The 19,162-nt window shown below is 46.9% G+C and overlaps 1 protein-coding gene and 1 long non-coding RNA gene across 9 annotated transcripts in view; one reads left to right on the top strand and one right to left on the bottom strand.

Moving 5' to 3' along the window:
* Window positions 1-19,162, top strand: part of CDH22 (cadherin 22) — a 150,589-nt gene that overhangs the window by 98,085 nt on the left and 33,342 nt on the right. For all 6 annotated transcript variants that reach the window (XM_072632381.1, XM_072632386.1, XM_072632385.1 and 3 more), the window contains 3 exons: window positions 5,333-5,500; window positions 8,486-8,673; window positions 10,329-10,582. In XM_072632381.1, the coding sequence (XP_072488482.1) occupies window positions 5,333-5,500; window positions 8,486-8,673; window positions 10,329-10,582 (610 nt within the window). The remainder of the gene's footprint in view (window positions 1-5,332; window positions 5,501-8,485; window positions 8,674-10,328; window positions 10,583-19,162) is intronic.
* On the bottom strand, window positions 854-18,110 carry LOC140519428 (uncharacterized). Of its 3 annotated transcripts, none has more exons than XR_011972204.1 (4): window positions 17,669-18,110; window positions 12,127-12,238; window positions 8,590-8,746; window positions 854-1,359 (listed from the first exon to the last, which is right to left on the bottom strand). It is a non-coding gene; the product is annotated as an uncharacterized lncRNA (long non-coding RNA). The 3 variants fall into 3 exon arrangements; XR_011972205.1 differs by lacking the exon at window positions 854-1,359 and adding an exon at window positions 4,413-4,714; XR_011972206.1 differs by lacking the exon at window positions 854-1,359 and adding an exon at window positions 7,689-7,985.

The following is a 19,162-nucleotide window of genomic DNA, read 5'->3' as shown; positions in this document are numbered from 1 at the left end:
CTCTAAGGACCCTTTCAGTTCTAATCTAAGTCTGTTTCACCAGCCATAGGAAGGTAAGAGTTCCTGGATTGGCTGTATCATTTCCATAACTAGATTGAGTCTGAGGTTGGGATCAGGGTAGCTTGACATCTAGTCTTTTTCTGGGATTCAGTTCTTCACATGGGCCAGTGAGGGGACCCTAGTACCCGTCCACCTAAATTGATTTGAGCATGAGTGGGAACTGGGTCAGAGCCTCCTTCCAGGACTTGACTACCTGGGACAACTTTTCACAGTTCTCATAGTTTGGGGGTGAATTATCGTTAGGAAAAGTTGGAGCAGGCTGGCAAACAGGAGGATAACTACTTGCTCCCCACAGCTCTTAATCATTAGACAAAACCCTAGATTTAGAGTTAGAAGGTTCCTAGCTCTGTTTCAACTTTTCTACTTAGTACATGATTGATCCTTGGAAAGTACTATTCTCTCTCTGGGTCTTAGTTTCCCCATATGTAAAATGGGCTCATTCAATGAACTCTTATGTTCCTTTCCAGCTGTAGATCCAGTGCTTAGGTGTGTGTGTGTGTGTGTGTGTGTGTGTGTGTAGGTGGTTATGGGAATGTTGAGGGGGGAAGAAGGGACCCAGAGGGAGATAAGGCCAAGTGGGAGGGAGGGGAAAGCCCGGTATTTATATATTCCCCTTTTCAACATCCATATGGTGTCCAGAGATGTACAGTGGCTCCCAAAAAGACAGCGAGAGAGAGAGAGAGAGAGAGAGAGAGAGAGAGAGAGAGAGAGAGAGAGAGAGAGAGCACTTACTGTGTGCCAGGCATTGTGCTATGATTCAAATAAAAGCAAACAAGCCAGTTCCTGCCCTCAAAGAGCTTCTATTCAAATGGGAAAAAAATGATACATTAAAAGGGAAAAGATTCCCCAATGGATAGTGATCATATCATTTGCAAAATCAGCTTCCCTTCTTCTCTCTCTTAGGATTTCTCCATCATTTCATCCTTCCTTTGAGTCCTCCCTCTGTCTTCTCTTGGTTGGAAAGATTACTGAACTCGGAGTAAGAGGATCTGGATTCAGATTCCAGCTCTGTTAACTTACTTCTTGTGTGATGTTGGCCAAGCCATTTTTCCTCTCTAGACATCAGTTTCCTCCTTTGTAAAATGTGAATGCCAGACTAGATAACTCTGAGATTCCTTCTGATTTTAGGATCTTTGATTCTCCTTCTGCTGTCTCGTTACTGTTCCATCTTTTATCACCCCCCCCCCTTCCTGCTCTATTCTGCTTCCTTCCCCTCGAGCCTTCCACTTTGTTCTTCTTTGTTTCTTTCCCTTCTTCCTTCTGATTAAGAGCTCATGTTTCTGTAGGGCTGGAGGGATTCTAGTCCAAGAAGTAAAACAAATTAGTCCAAAACTAAATTGTTGGCTTGATACTAAAAAAACTGTGTAGGCCTCTCTGGACCTCAGCTCTTTCTCCCTAAAATAATGGTTAGACCAGGTATCTCTAAGATCTCGTATAGCTCTAAAACTGTAGGATTCAATCAAAAAATGAGAATAGAATGAGAGACAGAAGAGGGAAAGAAAGAGACTAAGGGAGGCAGAGGGGCCTGGTTTTAGAGATAAAGATGGGGGAGGGGGTGTGTGGGGAATCAGCTGTGGTGTGTTACTCAAAGCACTTGAAAGCAGGAAACCTGGATTCAGATCCTGGGTCTGCTACTTATTATCTATGTGATTTAGTAGTCATTTAACTTCTCTCAGCCTCAGGCTCCACATCTGTAAAGTGGGGGCAATACAATCTATACTCTATCTGACAATTCACAAGGAAAGCACCTTGTAAACTGCAGAGTGCCACAGAAATGAGAGTCATGAATTAGGATGGAGGGAAAGATGGGTTCGAGTGACTTTCCTAAAGTCACACAAGCAAATCCTCAGCCTGTGATCCTTTGAATGTAAATCAGGCTGCAGATCTAAGATGTTAGAAAAGATTCAGCTTGGATTTTCCATTCCCGGTCTTTCCTGCACTTCTGCCCTTTGTTTGGGCCCTAGAGCTTTGGCAAAGTTTAAGGAGGGACATGCTGGGTAAATGAGGATTCACTTGTCTAATTAAGACCTAGAGCACTGTGTGCTGTGCCTGACTCATGGACCCATTAGCCGGGTGACTGACTCCCCTGTGGAGGCCTAGCCACTCCATTGCAGCTAGAGAGAGAGAGGGAGGGCTAGAGGGGATGGGGTGGAGGGGGATAGAATTGGCCACCTCTGAAATGGTCCTCTAATTCAAGGCTCCAGTGAGGTAGTGAGTTCCCCCCTTTTTCTACTTTATTGATTTTTTTTTTACATCAGCCTCATTTCAGAATAAATCCCTTCTCCTTCCCTTCCCTAGCGAGCCAGCCCTTATAATCAAAAAATAAAAAAGTGGGGGGGGGGGGAAGAGAAACAGTTTGGTGAAACTAACCCATGTCTCATGATATAGAGCCAGAATGCCCCATAGCTGTTCCCCTGTTTCTAAGGAAGGGAGGGAGGTGCCTTTTTCCATCTCTTCTCTGAGGCCAGACTTGGCTATTATAATTAGACAGCATTCAGTTCCCAGTTTTCTTCTTATTCTTTCCATTTACATTATTGTGATCATTTTGAATATTATTTTCCCACTTCCTTCTGCCTCAGTTCATGTAAGTCTTCCTATGCTTACATGATTTTTCCATATTTGTTATTTCTTATAGGGCAGTAATATTTCATTGTGTTTGTATGCTAGTTTGTTTAGCCATTCACCAATGGATAGGCTCCAGTGGTTTTATATGTATGTGTGAGTATATATATAGTGATACATATATTTGTGGATGTATATATATGTGCATTATATGTGTGTGCATATTAATATGGAAAAATATGTTATCACCACAGCTCCCTTCTTCCTATTACAGTTGACTACCATACCCCCCATCTCAAGACAGTGAGGCAGGACTGATTCCCAATGATTCCAGAAGACCCTCCTTTCTCCCTCCCTTCTTCCCTCCCTCCCTCCTCTCTCTCTCTCTCTCTCTCTCTCTCTCTCTCTCTCTCATTCTCTCTTTTTCTCTTCTCTTCTCTCAGGAGGAGGGGATAGCAGTGGCTTCCACCACTGAACACCCTCCCCCCTGAGATTAGCTGTGTTTAGGAAGCCCATCCCATGTTGCCCTACAGAAGTCTTCCCACTCTGAGTAGCCACCCTTTCCCCATGACCAGCTGAAGAGCTTGGCACCAAAGTGTAGTGGAGAGATCACTAGCCTGGGGACCAGGAGATGTAGGGGCTGGTCCTAGCTCTGCTCCCAACTCAGACAAGTTACTTCTCCCTGCTTCAGTTTTGTCATCTATAAAACAAGGGGCTTATTTTCCAAGACTCCTCCCACCTCTAACAGTCTAAGTGATCTTTCTGCCTCCACAGGTTTAGATAGCGCCCAGCTCTACACCAACCCATAGGTCAGTAAGAGGGACTGGAACTGGACCTGTGACTTCATTAATATAGGGAATTCCCAGATGAAAAAACTCCCTCTACTAATGCAGGTTAGCACTTTTCTCTGCAACTTAGAGTCTCAGAGAATTGCCTAGAGATCAAGTGACTTGCCCAGGGTGACATAGCTATTGAATCAGAGAGTTAATCCAACTCCCCAGTTTAACAGACGAAGAAACTGAGGTCCAAAGTCACATAGATAATGAGTCTCAGAGATGGATTCAAACATGGGGTCAGTCAGTGTACCCACTTTTTGAGAATCTACTAAGGCACCAACTAAATGTTCAGTCTTGTGCTAAATCCTGGCAAAGATGCAAAAGGAGTAGAAAACATCACCACAGGGTTATAGATTTAGAGCTGGAAAGGAAGTTAGAGGTCAATAATTCCAACCCCCTTAATTTTATAGATGAGGAAACAGAGAGGTTAATTGACTTAAGAGGTCACATAGCTAAGTGGCATTTGGATCCAGGGTTTCCTAATTCCCAGGTCTAGCATTCCATCTCTCAATAGCATCCCTGTCCCTCAATAAATTAGTCCTTGCCTTGAAAGGAGCTCACAGATGACAAGACAAACTAACATATTATGGGAGATAAAGTGGAAGAAATGGTATGGAGCAATAATGAATTAGGAGCCCCTCTGTGTACTTGATCCCACCCACTTCTTTACTGCCTGAACTGACCCCTCCTGATCTCTGATAGAGACAACCCTGTGAAAGAACTCTCAGGGTGGAACAGGGAGCCCTCCCCACTGTGGGTATTTCTTCCTGGCAAGCCCTTCCTGTCTAAGGACTCAGTATCTCAGGGCCAAGCTTAGACCCCTTCTTCCTACAAGCTGCCACATCCCAGCAGGCTGAGGCTGCAGCACCATAAATGGAGGTGAATCTGGGGGTTGTTTGGGGGAGATTTAGAGCCTGGGAGAGCCCAAGGGCCAGCTTGTGGAGTCAGGAGCCTGGGTTTTATTGGAGAAATAAAAAGGCAGCTGGTGCGTGACTCCACCTGGCGCTCACAGCTTAGAGGGGTCAGAGCTGAGCCAGGAAAGAAATGGTAACAGAAGGGGGAGCCCGGCCCCAGGCGCTGCCCCTCGCCAGCTGGTGCTCAGTAGGTTGGGGAGTGCTGAGCTGATCATCCTCTGGAGGCGTGAGGAGGCCTCTGGTCTGGCCTTAGCCCAGTTTTTTCTCAATTGTCCAGTTTGTAGAATGTAGACTATCTCTTTAATATGGGAGCTGGACCCACCTGGGGCTTCTGACATCCATCTAGAAATAGGAGTAATTTGAGTGGGGGGGAGGACCTAGGACTATTCACAGAGATGGAATATGTATGGGTGTGTGTTTGTGTTTGTTTATCACTGTGTGTGCTATGTGCACAGTGTGTGCTTTTGCTTTCCATCTCTAATGTTCTGTGAATGTATGTGTGAACTATGGGGCTATATATGAATTATGTGTGGGTATGTGTCAATGAGTTGTGTAAGCTGATTGTGTGTGAAATTGAGTTGTGAATGTGGTTGTATATTATTGGGGATGAGTTGTGTGTGTGCATTATGTGAATAGCATGTGGTGATTTTGTGTGTGTGTGTGTATGTTGTGTGAATAAAATTTCATTTTGTTCAGGATTATTTGATGAATTTTTATCTGTCCTTCATAGTTGTGAATGACTGAGAGGGTCTTAGCTCTCTGGTCTAAGCCTCACTGTTCTACTAACCCAGCTTCCAGAATCTCTGACAAAGGAAGCTGAATCCCTTGTGAAGATGAGGAGCAGAGAAGGAAAGGGGTCAGTGGGGTATCACTTAGATCTCCAGCCACAAGACTGGAGACCCAGTACAACCCCCTACCTCCCAACTGAAACTGAGCGAGGATGCCTTTGCTCCTTCCCAGGTGTGATCCGCACAGCAGTGGCTGACTTGGACCGGGAGAAACAGGAGCGTTATGAGGTTGTGATCCGGGCTACAGACATGGCTGGTCAGCTGGGAGGCTTGTCGGGCTCCACTACAGTTACCATCGTCATTACTGATGTCAATGACAACCCACCCCGCTTCCCACAGAGTAAGGCTTGTCTGCTCACCCATTTGCAGGACTCACTGTCCCTCAAACCTCCTCTGCTCTCAATTCAGCTCATTCAATAAGTATCCATTCAGTGACTACTATTACTATTACTAAGACTGTTATGTCTAAAGCACTCTTCTAAACACTGGGGATGTAAAGATAAAAAAAATGAAAGTCTCTGTCCTCAATGAGCTTACATTTGTCCTACTACCTTTTTTTCTCTCCGCCCCATCTCTCATGGTGCTTTCTTCCTTCTTCCCCAGTACTTGAAGAGTAAGAGGCCACTCCACCATCTATATGTCTGTCCTGGGGCCCCTTGTCCTATCCATGATTGCCACTGCCACCCCACCCTGGCATTGTCCAGGAAGTGACTCAGATGGTTAGATCTGATGAGGGGCATTGAGGCATAGAAGGGACTAGGAGGGAAGAGACTTGATCACTCTTGTTGAGACCAGCTAAGCCAGGTCTTGCCATCTGCCTGACTTGGCACAGACTAGTGTTGTCACCAGATATCTGCTAGGGAAAGAGTTAGCTAAGGCTCCCAGCCCTGTGCTCATTCCCCCACTCCTTGCCCAAGAAATCTGCCCTTTCCTCCCCAGACCTGCCACTTACTGCTTGTGTGACAAAAATTCTTCTCCTTTATGTGCCTCAGTTTTATCATCTGTAAAATGGGATAGTACTATTTCCCATACATAATTCACAGGGTCATTGTGAGGAAAGCACTTTATAAACCTTCAAGTGCTATCAAAACATGAATTATTATCATTGCCATTGTGCAACAGGGACACCAAGGAGATACATACTATAGCACTTAAGACTTTCAAAGATCTCACTCGTGATTGCACAAGGTTCATAGCGCCCAAAAGGCAAGTAGACAGGAAGGGAGTCATTTGACTCCTTTTGCCTATAAGGAGAGAGTTCCAAAGAATGGAAGTGGCTTACCCAAAACCACATTTTTAGTTAGGGGTAGAGAGTCAAGATTGGACCTCAGATCTCTTAACTCCAAGCTCAGAGTTCTTGCCTCTTCCCTATAGTGCCCAAGGTTGTTCCTTTGTCTTGAGTTCCAGGCCCTTTGGACTCAACTCTGGCTAGGGCCTGGAGATCCAGGCACCTAGAGCCAGGTTTTCTTCCAGGTTGTCTGAAGCATCTCCCCATTCGTGGAGCCCCAGCTAGTGAGTGTTCCTCAGCAATCTAAGGAGGGTCTACAGGCTTGTTTCCTGATCTCTTACCCTTTCCCTCATTCTCAAGACCATTTTGCAGATGAGGAAATTGAAGCCCAGAGAAGTGGATGGTTTGTCCAAGCTCACACAGCCCTTCAGTCTTCTTCCCTGGCGCCCTCTCTCTGTCTGCCCAGCTGGGCACCCTCCATCCTTAATTCCAGCCCTTGCTGCTGCCGCCACTGCCTGAGAGCTGGGGAAGCAGCCAGGCGCTGGCAGAGATTAAATGCCGGTGGGAATGTGAGCTGATTCCTATCAGGCGAGTCATTATGAGAGGTCTGGAGCTCTCACATTAGGACTCTGCCACAGGGGACTGACCCCCGAGAGATAACAGAAGCCTATCCGTATGGAGCCAGCCATAATCTCTGCCTTGCACTCCTTCTGTGGAGCAGGCTTGCTGCAGGCTGCTGGGGAGGGATCCAGCTTTTGGGAAAGAAGGGGGAAGGGTATGCAGCTGGCCGGCCCCACTGGCATAAGGGGCAGAGGAAAGAGTGGCCCAGTAACCCATTCCTGCCAACTCCCAATGCCAAAAGCCTCTCCCTCATTAGGCAGGATCTTAGATTGTCAAAGCAGAAAGAGACCTTGGAGAACAGAACTTTAGTGCTGGAAGGTACCTTAGCACAGAAAGTAGAAAGGTCCACAGAGACCGTTTAGTCCAGCCCCACTGTTTTACAGGTGAGACATCTGAGGCCCACAGATGTTGTGACTTTCCCAACATCACAGAATGAATCAACGGCACAACTGGAAATTGAGCCTAGGTCTCTCTACTCCCAGCCATAGTCTCAATAGAAGAGCTGTAGGATGGGGCATCTATCCATCCATCCATCCATCCATCCTTTAGTTGTATCCAACTAAACTAAGCTTAAAACAGGCATGGATGCCACCTCTGACTCACAAGCATGGCACCAGCCTTGCTTTGATCCTCATAATAATTTTTCTTTAAAAAACGTTTGTTACCATCTTCTGTTGTCATCATAACCTTTGAATGTAGATAAGTAGTATCCCCATCAGAATGCAGATGAGGAGACTAAAACTGGGGCTAGACCTCTTGTTTCTTGTCCATTACCTTACCACAACAAGCTTGGGGTGCTCAGTGGTGGTTGAATCACAAGACTCCATACCTGTGGATCCCAACACAGCTTCAAATCATTATGGGGTAGTGGCAAGAGCACGATGTTTGGGATCAGAGGAACTGGATCTAAATCTCTGCACTGCTGTTTATTAGCTGTGTGCTGTTAGACAAATCACTTCTCCTTTCTGGGTCTCCTCTATGAAATAAAGGAGATTGGACTGAATGATTTCTCAGGCTCTGCCCAGCTCTGCATCATATGATCCCTATGAATATCCTAGTTAGTTGACTCTAAGCTCCAATTCAGGCCTTCCCCATCAGAAAATTTTTTTAGTCTGAGGACTTGGTTTCTCCAAATTAATTCAGTTCAACAATTTTAGGTGCCTACCCTCAGTTGGGTTTAGTATAAAGATAAGGCACAGTCCTTTCCCTCAAGGAATTTACACTGTAGTACATTCCTTCTCCCCCTCTTGCCTCTATATTCTCTCACTACTCTAGTTCCTATGGATATCCCCTTCCTCAATTCATCCCTTATCCCATCACTATACCCCTCCCCATTCCTTCTCCCAAAGAAAGAGAGGGTACAAAGTCTGTGGCTTCTCAGGAAAAGGGTGGATGGCAGCAGGGGCAATGTCCTTAAAATGCCTTAACACTGGAGCTGATGTGTGCAGCTCATGGACTTTGTGGGACCCCTTTCAGAGATGTACCAGTTCAGCATCATGGAGACAGCACCCATTGGCACTGCCATTGGGCGAGTGAAGGCTGAGGATTCGGATGTGGGAGAAAACACTGACATGACATACCAGCTCAAAGATGAGGGCGGCGGGGACATGTTCAAGGTCACAACAGACAGCAACACCCAGGAGGCCATCATCACTGTGCAGAAGGTGGAGACCCTGGTGGGGTGGGATGGGGAGGAGCATACAGCAAGGAGTCCAGGGTGGCATTGTTGGAGGGAGCCTATAGGAGAGAGGAAGCAGCATGAGACTTGGTCATTGAGCCAGAAGACCTGGGTTTGGATCCTAGTGCTATAGTAACTTAGCTACGTGACCTTGGGCAAGTCATTTTTTACCATTCCGAGCCTGTGTTTCCTCTGCAGAATGACAAAATAAAGAGGCTTGGTTAGGTGAGCCCTAAAATCCCTTCAAACTCTGACATTCTGTGTGTTATATCCTAGAATTCTAAGTTCCAAAGCCCCTCTCATTTCTAATACTCTGTGTTCCAGGTCCTAACATTCTATGTTCTATAGTCCTTTCCAAATATAGAATCAAAGTCCAAAAAGATGTGAGGTGATTTTAAAATGGTAGAGTAAAGAGATATATCTTTACCTTCTCTGGAAGAGACCCAGCAACTCCTTTCTCCCTTCGTGATAAGCAGAGTATCTGTTCTTTCTGGCCACCCCACCCCCCAATGGCCACTTGAAGACTGTCTCTTCTCATCACACTGGCTGCTGAGGCACCCTCAGCAACTCCGTCATGTCAGCATGGTAGTGAAGTGAGCCCCCACCTGATTGATGACCCCAGCTCTGAGCCCATCACTCTGTGGCTTCCCTGCATCCTGATTTCCCAGGAGCAGAGGCTAGTAGAAGTGGAGGTGGAATGGGCTTCCCTCAGAATGGGAAAGGGGAGGGAGGGAGAAGCTCAGCCTTGACTTCAATAATGACTTTTCCCTCTGAAATCTCAGGGCCAGTGCTACCTACATATAGGCAAAACAGACAGTCTCGTATAGTGCACCATTGGAGGATCTTTTGGAAGGCTTTGTCTGCCCCCCAATATCCCTTCCAGAACTTGTTTCAGAGATTAAAATTCCACCATCTTTGTCATGCTTTTGGGTGAAGCTATTCTCTCTGGAAGATTCCAGTCAGCATTTATGGAGAGAGGTAAGAGATTATTACTCATTAGCATCTACTGATGCATTGATTCAGAATGTCCAGTCACTGGAATCAGAGCACAGCATGGGTGAGATTTGAATGTACATAGAGAATCCTGGGACCATAGATTGTTGGAGCTGGAAGAGGCCTTAGAAATATTTGAGTTTCAATCTTTCATTTTACAGAGGAGAAAACTGAGGCCCAGAGGAGTGGTGGTTTGTCCAGGGCCAGACGCAAGGTAGTACTGGAGTTATAATCCTGGTCTCCTGACTCAAAGGCTAGGTCTCTAGGTCTGAATGGGGGCCCTGAGCAGGAGCCCTGGGTACTCACTTGGTTGGCATAGGAAGGGGAGATGAAAAGGAAGGCTAGTCCTGGGGGAGACATATACCACTCTAGAGAGGGACCTTTTTTGACAGCCCATTGCCAGCCAGGCCTGCCCCTTTTACAATGCCTGATCTTCTATGCTTAGTGTTGTGCCTTTGAATTCTCCTTATCTCCAAAAGACCCCAAAAAGGCAGCACGGAGGGCTTAGACCCTTGTCACTCCTGTACCACCTACTTATCCAGGCATCCAAGGCACCATGGGAACCTCAGGTCCCCCCTCAGTACCAAGCTCCAAAAATCCTTGCTAAGGACCCAAGCCCCTCTCACCCAGTCCCTCTCTGTGTCCTAGTGCCTGGACTTTGAGGCTCAGGCCACACACACGGTGGTTCTCGAAGCCTTGAACAAGTTTGTGGACCCACGATTTGTAGACCTGGGAACCTTCAGGGACCAAGCGATTGTCCGAGTGACGGTGATGGATGTGGATGAGCCTCCTGAATTCCGGCCACCCTCTGGGCTCATGGAAGTACAGGAAGATGCCCAAATCGGCTCCATAGTTGGTGTGGTAACAGCGCTGGACCCTGATGCTGCCAACAGGCCTGTCCGGTGAGGCTCCCCTACCCTATCTGGGACCTGTTAGGGCTGCTGCACCCCCACTCCCCCATCCCCTGCCAAGAGGTTCAAAGGAGGGAGAACACATCTTGCTGGGGAAAGTCAGGAAGGGCTTCCTGGAGAGGTGGCACTGGATCTGGTCTCTGAAGGATATTAGGCAACTAAATGGCTCAATGGATAGAGTGCTGGGCCTGGAGTCAGAAGGATCTGAGTTCAACTGTGACCCCAAACACTTACTAGTTGTGGGACCCTGGACAAGTCACTTAACTTATCTGCCTCAGTTTCCTCAACTGTAAAATGGAGATAATAATAGCACCTACCATCCAGGATTATTGTGAGGATCAAATAAGATGTTATTTGTGAAGTGCTTTAGACTACTACCTGGCATAGTAGGCACTTAATAAAGACTTATTCCACTCCTCCGCCACACACACTTCCCTCCCTACTAGAGACTAGAATAAGTAACAATGAAAACTCATGAGAAGAGTACCCTGGATTGGGAGTCAGAGGCTTTGGGTTTGAATCTGGACACTACAGTTTCTCTCTGTATGATTGTGTGTCATTCCATCCTAGGGCCTGGGGTACCTGCTCTGTGACCTCAGATCCTTTCTGGGCCTCGGTTTTCTCTTTGGTAAAATGAGTGGTTTGGTCTGAATAATCTTTAAGGTCCCTTTCAGCCCTAAATCCTATGCTTATTTCAGGCCGGAGGGCATAGTGTAAGCAAAAGCATGGAGGAAGGCAGAAAAACAAGGAAGACCCATTTCATTGGAGCAGAGGATTCCTGTTCAGAGAAGACTGGGAAATCAGTCTGTAAAGGGTGATGGCAGCCAGGGTGTGGAGGGTTTTAAATGCCAGAATTGGTTGCTACTTACTCTTTGGACAATGAGCAGTTAGGGAAAGGTTCTACACAGGGAGGTAATAGGGTTCTATGGACATACGTAACCCTTCTGGGCTTAAGGCAGCCTAGCAAAGACATCTGCAATCTACCAGACTGTCTACATTCTCACCAGCTTCTCTCTCTTGATCTATCCCACTTTATAGGCACATGCTTTGTTAGACGTGAGCATCAAGAGCTAAAGTAACTGAATCTGTTCTTGGAGGATTGGGAGAACTTTGTTTTGACCCAGTTTTTCCCCCAACTTAATTTCACACATATGTTCTGGGCCCAATTTCATCCATGAAGTTGAAAAGGCCACATCAACAATAAAATATCTTGCATATGACACGCATGATCCTGTTTGCAGAAACCTGAACACATTGTTTATGCCAAAACTTGCTGCAGCATCAGAGCTTTAGAATCCAGATTGTTGAAATACAGAACATAGGACATCAGAACTGGAAGAAACCTTCAAATACAGAATGTCACAGCTGGAAGGAAGATAGTTTGATATAATAAAAAGAGCAAGATTTGGGGTCAAGAGTCAAATCCTAGCTCAGTTCCTTAAAAACTATTATAACAACTTAATAATATGCAATTTTGAACAAATCCCATCATAGAATCACAGATTCTTACCCTTTCTGGACTTTAGTGAACTTACCTAAAAGAGGAAGAGATGTACCAGATGGTTTCTATGGCCCTTTATAGCTTGAAATCGTATGATCTTATGATCTTAGAACATAGAACATTAGATGTTAGCACTGGAAGGGACCCTGGAACATAGAATAATAATGAGAGGTAACACTACAAATATTGCATTTTATCCTCACAACAACTCTAGGAGGTAGACGCTATTATTATCCTCATTTTATAGATGAGGAAACTGAGGCAGACTGGTTAACGGACTTACCCAGGGTAATACAGCTACGAAGTGTCTGAAGAGGATATGAACTGTAGTCTTCCTAACTAGATCTATGCAGTATTAGGAAGAAACTTAGAGACCATTTTGGTCTAAATTCATTTTACAGATGAGGAAACTGAGGCCCAGAGTAGTAAATCAACTTGCCTGAGATCAAACAGTGACTTAGCCAGGCCCTAGGAAACCAAGATGGTGTGTGGGACTCTCTCACTTGAGGGTCTGCAAAGGCATCTTAACACACATCTTCACCCAACTAGAAACATAGTGAGACATCTATGGATGATGAACTGTGGATGCCAGAGAGGGAGGAGGACATAGGTGGATAGGGAAAGGAAGGACTCCTGTGGTGTCAGGATGGAACAAGTGGGCAGAGAGAGGAGGGAGTAGCCAACTTCTAAGCACAAAGGAATATTCATTTTTGAAGACAGAGAAGGGTAGAATTGTGTGTCTGTGTGTCTGTGTGTGTGTTTGTGTGCATTTGCATGCATGTGTGTGTGTGTGTGTGTGTGAACTAGGAGAGAAGGTGGTGGAGGCCAGCTCATTTATCCAAAGTCCCTCCCATCTTGTTTTCCTTCCTTTCTCTGGAGAGCCCCCCTCCTACGGCTGTGATTACCCTGGGCATACAAAAGCAGCTAGGAGGGGCTGCCAACTGGACTGAGTCACTCCGGGAGTGAGAGGGGGAATTGAAAAGCTGATTTGCCAAACAGAAATTCTCTGCAGTGGGTTTCTTTGCTGCAACCCAGGCCCCCTCTGCTGGCTTGAAAGCCTAAGAAAGGGAGACAAGTCTACAGGCCAGGGAGAAGCATGCACTGGGCTGGAAGGAAGGATGCTTGCCCACCTGCCAGGCAGACCTCAGAATAGAATCCAGGATGGAGGAACAGGATAGGAACTGATTGAGGAGGTTTAGGGAGGGGTGAAGGAGGTAAGCAGCAGGGGGAAGGGGAAGTAAGGAACCATCCCTCTGCTACACACACACACACACACACACACACACACACACACACACACACACACGCACACGCACACGCACACACACGCGCACACACACACACACACACACACACACCACTAAGTTGTGGTGTGTACTGGAAGCACTTGCAGGCAGACATCCACGTGTTAGCACTAGTCACTCAATCACATGTCCATAAAGGTACCCGGTCTCTTCTCTGCCATTAACTTATTGTGTAATCTAGAAAACCTACCTGCTCTTTCTCTGTGCCTTGGTTCCCCTACTTGTAAAATGAGGGAAATGAAGGCAACATGGTGGCGCAGAGCCAACCTCCAGGTAGTTGGAAAGACTTGGGTTCAAATGTTGCCTCTGACACTTACTGAAGGTGCAACCCTGGGTAAGTCACTTAACTTCTCAGTGAGTGTCCCACACAACTCTCTAAGACTAATGAGTTAAAAAGGAGTTGCCAAAGAATCACAGATCTAATACCCAAAATGGGATTAGACTAGATGAGACCTAAGCTCCATTCTAGTGCTGATGTCTAAACTTATGTGCAAGAATTGCACACACAAACCCAAACATATATCCCTGTCTCATTGTCCCCCTTCCTCCAGTGATGTCTGGAAACTAACAAACTCATTTGGTGTCTCCAGGAAGTATTTGCCCATAGTAATGTAGAATTGGTTGGAGATGCATGGATGAGCGCACCTGTTCATGCAGGGTTTGGTGAATCCATAAAGAACACCCTATATATGCTTCTCTCTCCCTTTCCAGGAATAAGAGACCTATATATAGCCTGGGAAGTAAAGAATTCAACTCAAGCTGGGAATGGATAGTCAGCAATCATACCTATACACCTGCTTACCTGGCTATCCCTATTTACTCATATATTCCTTATCATAGCTCACATTCAGCACTTTTACTGTTTACAAAACATTTTATAGATATTAGCTCATTTGATCCTCCCTGCAGTCCTATTTCGGGAGGAGGCAGGCAGGGCAGGCATTGACCTCTGAGGTCCATTCCTAAATCACAGGATCTCAGAGTTGGAAGGAGCCTCAGAAGGCATCTAACCCAACCCCTTGTATCACCTCCAGAAGGTAATTAATCTAACTTCTACTTGAAAACCTCCCCTGATGGAGGGAACTCATTACTTCACGAGGCAGCCCATGCTACTCTGGGATAGTCCAAAATTTTAGGAGGTTTTTCCTTAAACTGAGCTAAAATCGACCACTTTGCACCTTCCACTAATTTCCCCCAATTTTACTCTCTAGGACCAAAATAACCCAACCCCAAAACAAAACAGAACTTCAGGTGGTTGAAGACTGCCATCATATCCCTCTTACATTTCTTTTCCAAGCTAAACATGACCATTTCTTCAAATCTCTGGACCTGTTTCCTCATCTGAAAAAAATGGAGTTGCCACCCCGACACTACATAATTAGTCCTATTTAAAGAAGAGGAAACAGTCCTAATGAGTTAAAGGAACTTGCCCACAGTCCCAGGAACTCAAACCCCAATCATAGAAATATAGAACTTATGGTTTCTGAGCACTGTATAAGCTCTTTGGGTATAGAAAATGTATCATTTGTTTTAAAAAATTGCAACCATGGAGTCATAGAACCTCTGCATAGCATGGTGCCTTTCTTTTTTTGGAGTGAGGAAGGCAAGGCAATTGGGGTTAAGTGACTTGCCCAGAATCACATGGCTAGTAAGTGTTAAGTGTCTGAGACTGGATTTGAACTCAGGTCCTCCTGACTCCAGGATCAGTGCTCTATTCACTGTATCACCCAGATGCCCCTTATAGTGCCTTTCATAAAGTAAGTACTTAAGGTATCTTTGTTGAACTGAATAGGATATATCGCCAAAAGGGATTTTGAAGATCATCTAAGCTCCCTCTCCCCTCCCCCCGCCCCAAGTAGGGAACAGTCCCAGGAGTAGAAATGACTTCTCTAGGGCCACACAGGTACAAAGGAAGAGAATAGCATTCAAACTCAGGTCCTCTGACTTCAAAGTCAGTACTCTTTCCACCATATTGCTTGATTCCATAGGCAAGCATAAAAAGACATACAGCCTTCTACATGGGGTCCTGGGGAAATAGCCAGCCAACCCCCATATGGGAAGAACTTGATGAACGCTAGGACTCTGGCTGTTTTGGGGTTGGAGTCCTTTGCTTCCTTTCTGCTCTTAGGCACTAATCCTGTTCTCAGTTACCTTTGCCCTTTTTCATTCTCAAGGCCACTTTTTCTGAGCCCAGTGGGAGAAGACACCTAAACTCCCCATTTTTAGGAGAGGCCCTCTCATAACACTCAATCTGGGGTACCTGGCAGATGACATTCTCTCTCTCTCTCTCTCTCTCTCTCTCTCTCTCTCTCTCTCTCTCTCTCTCTCTCTCTCTCTCTCTCACACACACACACACACACACACACACACACACACATACGCACACACACACCACTGGCTCTCATGAAGCCCTAGGCTCAGCAGCAATGACTGTGACCTGTGCCTCTGGCAGCCAAGTTGCTGTCCTTGGGAACACCTGGCTCTCACTCTCCAACCCTGGGATTCCCTCCTCCTTTCTTCCCTCCCTCCTTCCCTCCCTCCCTCTGTCTCCACATTATTTACTTACAAAAGGAACAAAAGAGCCAAGAACTGAGAACAAACAGCCTCTGAAGGCTGAGGAGGCAGAATGAAGAGAAAAGAGGACTGCCAAGGGAGTGAGGGAGAAGAGGGGAGGAGAAGGAAGGAGAAGGGGAATAAGAGGAAGAGGGAAAATCTAGGACAAGGATGGGGGGGATAGGGAGAGAGAAGAAGGCAAAGGGAAGAATGAGGAGGAGAAGGGAGAAAGTAAGGAGAGAGAAAAGAAAGAGGAAAAGAGAGGGAGAAAGGGAAATGATAGGAAGAGAAAGAATGGGGAGGAAGTGGGGGATGGGGAGGATAAGCAAGAGGGGGACAATGAATAAAGGGAGAAAAGGGGAAGAGGAAGAGAAGAGGGGAGAAAGGGAGACAATGAGAAGGAAGAAAAGGGGAAAAGGGAGAGAAGAGAAAGAAGGAAGGAGGCAGAGAGGAGAAAATGGAGGAAGAGAGGAGAATGGGAAGAGAGTTGGGGGGTGAGGAATAGGAAGAGGGGAAGCAAGAGGACAGAGAGAAAAGGAAGAGTAAGAGAGGTAGAGAGGAGGTGAAAGAAAAAATAAGAGAGCTGGAAGAAAGCAAAGATAGGCAGAGAAGAGAGGAAAAAGCAGAAGGATGTAAGTGGAAGGGAGGAGATAAAGAGAGGGAGGAAGAGAGTGAAGAAGGGGGAAAATAAGGAGTAGGAGAAAAGGAAAAGAAGAGAAGGGGATGAGAGGGATAGATAGGAAAGGGTGAGTAGAGAAGGAAGCCAAGGGGTAAGGGATGAGAGAAGAGGGGAAAAGTGAAGGAGAAAGAAGAGGAAAGAGGGCAAAAGCAGAAGAAGAAATGGGAGAAGTAAAAAGATGAAAAGGAAAGAAGGGAAAGAGGGAGGGCACAGAAAAGAAAAAGGAGGGAGAAAGATAGGGAAAGGGAAAAGAGGTGAATACCTTCCTTTCTTTGGGCCTCAGTTTGCTTCTCTGTAAAATGAAAGGTTAGACTAGAATACTTTTTAAGGTTCCTTTCAGCTTTGAAAGTCTATATTCTTTATTTTTAGATCCCTTCTAGCTCTAAATCTCTAAATGATCCTCAAGGATAGGAAGACCACCCAGAGAGGCAATCATAAGCTGAGAGGCATATCTGACTTATGAACTAGAAGTTATTAATTTGGACTCCTCGGGTGGGGCCAGGCACCCACCCCATTCCTTCCCCATTGGATTAACCTTTCCTGAAACAGCTACAGCATCAATCCTGAGAGCTATCCCATTCCCATCAAATTCAAACATCTTGAGATGAACAAGTTATTTCCCCCTAGAACTTAGTTTCCCCATCTGCAGAATGAAAGAACTGGACTCCCACTGGTCTCCAAAATCCCTTCTAGCTCTTTCATTCTAGGAGATAAATGAGCAAGGGTTGAGGGGCAGGGAAGATAGTAAAGCAGGACCACAAGCCCAGTCTACTAACTCTCCCTTCTCTTTCCTCCCAAGAAAAATAGATTGGCTCTGGTAGATTTGGTTAGGATGTGATTTCTCCCTCATCTAGACTCCCCTCCTTCAGCTTGTGTCCTGCAGTTATCACATCCTGCTTGCTCTTACAGTTATCTCCCTGTTTTTTCTCCCCTAGTAGACTCCGCAGTGTAATCTCCCTGTGGGAAAGTTTCTCCCTGTTTTGTTTCTCTTTTATGTTCCATGATCTCACTAAGCCCAAGATCCAGGAAAGGCACCACACCTAGTCAGAGATGGAAGGGACAGAGCTGAGAGAGCAAACATCTCTTTCACTTCTCCCTTTGCAGAGGAGAGAACTGAGGCGGGGAGACTGAAAAGTCACTCAGCCAGTTAGTGGTCAAGTTGGGACGAGAAGCCTGGACTCCAGTTTCTGTAGTCAGTAGCTCTTTCCACTCTGCCTAGCTACCTCTGTGCAGGCTCAATGAAGCATCTTTTGCACGGCTGTCGGATGGTGCTAATTAAGCAGCTTGGCTGGACGTGAGCTGACACAGGCCGGGCTGGTTGGGTTGGGGCCCAGTCTCAAATAATAACTGGCTGGGCTCGGCTTTGATGCAGCTGGCCTCCCTGGAGGTCGGGCAGGGACTTTAGTCCCCAAACCCGACCTGGTGGGGTAGATGGAAACGGCTGGGAAGGAGGTGCTGGCTCTCTGCTCTAGTTCTGGGCTCCCCTCTCCCCGCCCCCAGCTCTCCTCCCTTCTCCCTTCCCCCTCTTCCCTCTCCCCCCTCACCCCCCGCCCTCCCAGGCCTGCTTTGTCCGGGTCCACACAATAAACCGTTTGTTGGGCCTGAGGCGTGCGCCCTTTGTCTGGGCCGCGAGCTGTTGGGGGTGGGGGCGACCCAAGCTCCCCACGCTCCGGGCCTGGCTTTATCAGCTCTTGGAAGACGTTGGCGGGAGAGCAGCCTCCTCCTTGTTCGGGCCGCCGGAGACATGTGTTAGACACGGGCCCGCGCTGCCCCCACCGCACAAAGGCAGGCGGGAGCCGGGAAGGAGCCGGAACAAAGGGCTTTTTTCACGCGGCATTTGAAAAGCTGTAGACTACCAAATCCTGGCGCTGGCCAGGGTGCCGAGCGGGAAGGGGCGAGCGAGGCAGCCTTGGGAGAGCAGCCGGCCGAGTGGCTGTCTGCGAGATGGCCCCCGGCCCCCAGTCCTCCAGCGCTACTATGGCAATTGTAGAAGAGGAAGGAGGAGGGGGACCAGGCGAAGAAGGAAGAGGAGAAGGCGGGAGGGAGGAGAGCTGGAGAGAGATGGCAAGGATGACGGACTGGAGACCTGGAAGGCCCGCCTCACCATCAGTGCCCGGCTCCTCACTCACCTACTGTGTGAGCTCCGACAAGTCAGGGCACTTTATTCCTGGGCGGCACCTCAATCTCCACATCTGTAAAACGGGGGGAATGGACCAGATGAGCCTCAAGTCCTGACGCCTCTCAGGAAAACTGAACCCTCTCTAGAAATAGGGCATTTCCAACCGTTTCTCCAGTGACCTTAGAAGTGTGTATGCTACAGGGACTAGTAGTAGAATGTGGGAAACCCCAGGGAAAGGATGGGAGATCCCAGATTTAGAGCTGGAAGGGACCTGGGTCAACTGCCTCATTTTGCAGAGTAAATAGTGCCAAAAAAGTGAAATAAGTATCTTTCTCAAAGTAAAGTAATAACTGGAAGAGTTGCTAGAACAAGGAGTAGGGAAAGGAGACTAGCATGAAGTGCTGGTGGAGTAATA

This window comes from Notamacropus eugenii, chromosome 1 (assembly GCF_028372415.1).
Source record: "Notamacropus eugenii isolate mMacEug1 chromosome 1, mMacEug1.pri_v2, whole genome shotgun sequence".
In the NCBI taxonomy this organism is placed as follows: domain Eukaryota; kingdom Metazoa; phylum Chordata; class Mammalia; order Diprotodontia; family Macropodidae; genus Notamacropus; species Notamacropus eugenii.
The sequence above is the reverse complement of the archived record's forward strand: the minus strand, read 5'-3'. Positions and strand labels throughout refer to the sequence as shown.